The 6,610-nt window shown below is 33.5% G+C and overlaps 1 protein-coding gene across 1 annotated transcript; it reads left to right on the forward strand.

Annotated features, from left to right (window-relative positions):
* Positions 1–506: 506 nt before the first annotated feature.
* On the forward strand, positions 507–6,433 carry LOC112009745 (purple acid phosphatase 15; the record flags this gene model as incomplete). Its single annotated transcript, XM_065776424.1, is given in 7 exon segments — positions 507–989; positions 2,503–2,694; positions 3,610–3,943; positions 4,118–4,335; positions 5,014–5,091; positions 5,094–5,203; positions 6,149–6,433. Coding segments are annotated over 7 exon segments (1,482 nt in total), but the record flags the coding sequence as incomplete, so codon positions are not given.
* Between the last annotated feature and the right edge of the window lie 177 nt (positions 6,434–6,610).

The raw sequence follows: 6,610 nt of genomic DNA on the forward strand, positions 1-6,610 counted from the left end.
CAATATTTAACAAAAAAAAATCAAGTTTTGGTGCTAAAATTAAAAATAGCACTTTTCACACATTTGGTGTCCATTTGACAAATATTATTTTTGCCAACTTATTTTACTATTTACCTTATTTTTATTCTATTTATGAATTTCACTACACTTTTTAGTACTATTTATAAATCTCACTATACTATTTTAACTAACTTTTTCCTTCAATCTACCATACTTTTAACAAAATATTTTAAATTTTAATAAAATAAGCAATTCTTTGTAAAACTTACTTGCATTGGTTTGGAAGATAAGATAAGATTTGGCACCAAACTTGATGGTAAAAGACCGAAAAAAATAAGGGGAAGGAAATTGCATAGGATGTGATCTGTCGATATTTCTGCCAAAACCGAGAGGCCCCATATATATTTTTTAATCTGCGTGCAATGTGGGCCCCATTTCCTTCTTTGAGAAAATGTTAGAGCCTGTGGGCCCAAATTCTGAAAACAATGAACAAAAGGACACAGACATTAAATTCGGTAATTTAATTCCATTTCCATCAAATCCGAAACTCTCTATGGTTTTCAGTTTCCACGTCTCAATTCCAACGGCTAATAAACTGACCACAGAACCAAACCCAACTTTCACACAAAACTCTCTTTTTCCTTTCTTTCTTTCTCAGTGACTGTGTGTGTGTGTGTGTGTTGGGAATTCGAATTCCCTAATACTGACTGACTGAGACACTGAAATGGTTTTCCCTCTGAGGCTTTTTTGTGCGGTTGCGATTGCGGGGTTCATTTTCGTGGACGGCGGCGGAGTGAATATCCCGTCCACTCTAGACGGTCCGTTCGAGCCGGTGACGGTGCCGTTCGACGAAAGTTTACGTGGCAACGCCGTGGATTTGCCGGACTCCGATCCCAGGGTTAAGCGACGAGTCAAAGGCTTCGAGCCTGAACAGATTTCAATCTCGCTCTCCGCACACTACCACTCCGTCTGGATCTCATGGATCACTGGTATCTCTATCTATTTCTCTCGTTTCGATAGTTTTTCATCCAAACCAATGCCAAACGAATCTCCTCCAATTCATTACTCACTTTACCTTTGTTTTTTTTTTAGCTTTGGCTATTTTTCTTTCTGATTTTACTGATTCTGTTAATATACATATATAGCCAAAAGCCATATTATGAATCGTCATTTTTGTCCTTAAAATTTTATTTACTTTTTTAATGGGTGTTCTTAAATTTTTTTTTTTTTTTTAATAATCCCGTTCTTAAATTTGTTTTTTTTTTTTTTTTAATGGGTGTTCTTAAAGTTTGATTTTTTTTTTTTTTTTTTTGGTCATTTTTATGGTTAGCTTTAACATTTCTGTCATATTGGTGCTTCCATCCATTGTCTTTACTGTAAAATCACATCGTATCACGTATGAGAATAGTGTTTGTTTTATAAGCTAAAATGAAAGAATTGTTGAAGTTTCAAGACTAAAATGACAAAAATTTAACTTTAGGGATGGAAAAACAATTCACCCAAACTTAAAGTGTGTAGTTTAGATTTTAGCCTATATATAATGATAATTTTATTTTTGTTGGTAAATGACAAGTTACGCATGCAACCAATGAATCTTAAACCCTCCGCCTAAATTTTATAATTGAAGGAGGAGCCAGTTAAGCTAGAGCTTATTGGTAATGATAAGTTATCATCTTAACACTTCCTCCATCATGTGAGGTCCAATCTACTTTTCATAAGACGGGATATGGTGTTTTGAGTTCAAGATTATCTCCTCTAATACCATAATAAATTATTATTTTTTCAGAAATTTATTTAATTTATTCTAACACTCTCCTCAAGTCATGCAAGGTCTAATCTCCCATTTTCAAAAGAGGAAACGACGGTGTTCAAACTCAAGATTACTTGCTCTAAAATTATAATAAACTGTTATTTATTCTAAAATTTTAAGTTGATAAGGAATGGTAAAATTCAATATAAGACTGCTTGTCTTGGATTTGATGTGTTATGATGGCAATTCCCTAGAAGTTTCACTGTTGAATCTTTTTTTCTTCTTCTTTTTGGTTGCTAGGAGAACAGAGGAGAAAAATGAAAGGAAAAAGAAATAAAGGAATGGAATTTTATAAAAGTCTTTATTGGCTCATATGGTTGTAACCTATAAGCTTCAAGTGTGACTAACTAGAAAACCCTCTCTCTTTTTCTTTTTCCTTTTGTTTTATTTATTTATTTATTTTTATTATCAATTTCTCTTTGATGAATAAAGGCTTAGGGGTGTATAATTGGCTAATGGCTGTAAGTGTCGTCAACTATGGAAATGGTTTTATATAAATTTATTTACTTTTTGATTAGTAAAACTGAATAAACAAATTTATTTATTTTTCCATCTGCACGTAAATAGAAGAAGGTATCTTTTAGTGTGGAAGTTTATTTTTTCAATTTGACTCTTAGGAAACTGTGGCTATCTTAATTTTAATCTTGTTTTGTTGCTGCTTAATTATGGTAATTGATTGTTGGAGTTTGTAGGCGAATCCCAAATTGGTTACAATATAAAGCCATTAGACCCTAAAACTGTTGCGAGTGTCGTTCGTTACGGGATGATAAGACAACCATTAACACATGAAGCCACAGGCTATTCTCTTGTTTACAATCAACTCTATCCCTTTGAAGGTCTCCAAAATTATACTTCTGGAATTATTCATCATGTTCGCCTCACAGGTATATATACTCTTTAGTATTACTAACTAACTTGGTTTTTTATTTTGAAATATTACTCATTTGAAAGCATATTAATGCTGCTTAATTGAGATGGAAGGTTTTTTTTTTTTTTTTTGGGTATGTTCAACTGGACACATACCAGGAGATTATGTTTTAATATTTGTTACTTTTGTGTTTATCTTTGATTGAATTATTGTTTTACTCGAGTAGCTCTCTTGTCAACCATGAAATTTGTTAGGGTGTGCACAAATATGAATAGAAACTTATTAGATCAAAATAAAGAGGATAAATTGACATTGTTCTCGGAGAATAGATAAAATAATGTTGTAAATATAATACTGAAATTCGGTACCATAATTATTATGAACATATTACAAAATGTGACCATTGACAAAAATGTCTTAATCTTTATTGTTCATATCTTTTAATAAATTGATGCTTCACAAAATTTTTCAGAAATAAACCAAGCATGACTTTTCTGTTGACCAATTCTGGAGTTTCAGTATCTGCTTGCCTGTTCAGTTAACGCCTATACGACACAGACTCAACTCAACCAAGCCTTAATCCTTATTAAATTAGGGTTGGGTTCATAGAGAAATTATGTAACCTGTCTTTCTTTTTCTTTTTCTTTTTTCTTTTTTTTTTTTTTTTTTTTGTGTGGTGGGGTGGGGGGGGTGTTCCAAGACTGGATAATTTGAACATTATAAAATCATTAAAAAAATCAATCACTCTACATTCTTCAGTAAGTGATCAGAAAAATGACTTTAATGGTATTCCTGGCTTTTGCTGCAGGGACATTGAACTAGATCTGATAGTTTTGGTGAAGCAGATTATTAGAATGTTATACCTCAAATTTTTTGACCTTCTTGAACTCTTCATGTGTGTTTAATTTGCTTTCTCATTCTGTCCTTGTAGGGTTGAACCCAAACACTCTATACTATTATCGATGCGGAGATCCCTCTAGACAAGCCTGGAGTAAAGTTGACTCCTTCAAGACTATGCCAGTTTCTGGCCCAAGAAACTATCCAGACAGAATAGCAATTGTTGGAGATCTTGGTCTTACTTACAATACAACTACCACCATTAGTCATTTGATTAGTAATAAGCCCAATCTTGTTCTGTTGGTCGGTGATGTTACCTATGCTAATTTATACCTGACAAATGGAACCGGCTCTGACTGTTATTCTTGCTCATTTCCACAAAGTCCCATACATGAGACGTATCAGCCTCGTTGGGATTACTGGGGAAGGTGTAAACTCCAAACTTTTTTTCCTTTCCTTTTTCTTTTCCCTCCTTTAATTATGTGAATTGGATACTGTTAACTCTTTTCTGATAAATTCTAGTATTACTTATGTCACTATCACACTTACCAAAAAAAACAGAAAAAAAACTTATGTCACTGTCACTGAACATTTCTTCACAGGTTTATGCAGAATTTAGTGTCTAAAGTTCCAATAATGGTGGTAGAAGGGAACCATGAAATAGAAGAACAAGCTAGAGGCCAGACATTTGCAGCTTATAGTTCTCGCTTTGCATTCCCATCTGAAGAAAGTGGATCTTCATCCACATTCTATTATTCCTTCGATGCAGGGGGGATACACTTTATCATGCTTGGGGCCTATATTGCATACAATAAATCAGGTACTAGGATGTTGTTGCCTTAAGATCTTGGATGTATTTGTATATCCATCCCTATTGTCAAGGTAAAGATGGATCTTGAGAAAACTAAAAAACAATGAAGAACATATAAAAGGATGGAGAGCTTTTTAAAAGCTAAACATTGTGGGACTTGTCAAAATAGTGTAATCTCAGGCAGCCATTAATATGGCTTTTGTCATTGAGTGGGTGTATTATAAAGTAGAAATTTTTTATTAGTGGCAATCGGTGTACGTTTATACTTGAAAATCTAGGTGTTATAAAATGAAATAATGATGTTGAATTCATCTTCATCTACAGATATATAACAAATATATTTTGAGACTGAAGACATGAAACTCATATGTCAGATATCATCACTGTAATTGGCAAATAAGAAAAAGGGGGAGAAAAAAGAAAGAAGTGAACTTATATCTAAATGCTATGTAAAACAGAATGGAGAACCTAAAGCAAAAAGGAACTGTAAAATCAGTATTTTTATTCGTGATGCAATCTTCTTCTATTTGTTTAATTATTCCTGCTATAGGATGCAACTGTAATTACATGTTTTTTATTTACTTTCACATTTGTTGTTCCAATATGAAGCATGCAATCATTTTGCATTACTACCTTTTTCTTTTCAGTTTGAGCAGCTTCTCACTATAGTTTGGTGTTTGTTGATAGAGGATCAATACAAGTGGCTAGAGAGAGACTTGGCTAATGTTGACAGATCAAAAACTCCATGGCTGGTAGCCACTTGGCACCACCTTGGTACAGTTCCTATAAAGCTCATTATAAAGAAGTGGAGTGTATGAGGGTGGCAATGGAAGAGCTGCTTTACTCTTATGGTGTTGACATAGTCTTTAATGGACATGTAAGTGATGATGGCTATACTTTTATTTTATGGTTAAAACAAAAAAATTATGTTTAGTCATGCATGTGGATCATATAGTATTATTATTAATAGGATTTCTAAGGATAACAGCAATGTCCTTTAGAATGGATCTTTTCCATAAATGATTAGAGGTAACCAAAAATGTCTTAGTTTGTAATGTTAGTGTTACTAGGACCCAGTTTGGATAGCACTTTAAATCACTCAAAGTCGCGTTGCGTTTTCTGTTTTTTTTTTTTTTTTTTTTAGCAGCCGGATTTATTGACTTTTGTGAGAAAAAAATACTGTGCGTGTACTGTTCATGCACTGTTCATACATTAAAAATATTAAAAGTGGGTCCCACGGTACTATTCATATATTTAAAAATTATTTTGTTACAGTGTTTTCAGTAACAATCAGTTTTTAACAACTTTCAGCAACAATAAGTGCTATCCAAACAAACCCTAGGTAGGTGATGAAATAGACTAATGTTTAAACTAGACCAGGAAAAACAGTTGGGTTGGCTTCATATCTTTTTGGTATCCTAATGTCTTTTAAGTAATTTTGGACCTTGCATTTCCATTTTTTCATTGGGTCATGATCCTCTACATATGTCTCAAAAACTCGGCAACAAGTGTTAAATTACCGATTCTCCCAAAAACTTAAGTTAGTAGGAGATCGTAAATTTAATCATTTAACAATATAATTCTAACACTCCTGACGAGTACATGGCAAATTCTTTCAAGTATTAGAGAGTTTATGATTTCAACTTAAGTCCAAAGTTCAAGGAGGTTTGGTGGCACTTTTGAAAAGATGGAGATAAACTATAATAGGTTTAACCATAGGGAGGTAATCTGTAACTTACCCTTATTATATTGGGATAATCACACCTCTATCTAAAGAGATTTTTTCTAGTGCACTGAATGTTATTTGCTTAAAGATCTCCAGGTCCATGCTTATGAAAGGTCAAATCGAGTTTATAATTACACATTAGATCCCTGTGGTCCAGTATATATCACAGTTGGAGATGGGGGTAATCGAGAAAAGATGGCAATTAATTATGCTGATGATCCCGGCCAATGCCCAGAGCCATCAACTACTCCTGACGAGTACATGGGTGGCTTTTGTGCTACAAACTTTACATCTGGCCCAGCAGCTGGCAAGTTCTGTTGGGATCAGCAACCTGAATACAGTGCCTTAAGAGAAAGTAGCTTTGGCCATGGGATCCTAGAGGTACTCTCTCTCTCTCTCTCCTGCACACACACACACTAAGCTTCCCAGTAATTTTTGTATTTTACAAAAAAAAAATATTAACAATTTATATTATATTACAGGATATACAATCAAATAACCTCATATATCTATCAGAATTTTAGAACAACTATTAACTAAAGTCACTTAACCCATAGT

Source organism: Quercus suber, unplaced genomic scaffold (assembly GCF_002906115.3).
Source record: "Quercus suber isolate HL8 unplaced genomic scaffold, Cork oak 2.0 scaffold_132, whole genome shotgun sequence".
Taxonomy (NCBI): domain Eukaryota; kingdom Viridiplantae; phylum Streptophyta; class Magnoliopsida; order Fagales; family Fagaceae; genus Quercus; species Quercus suber.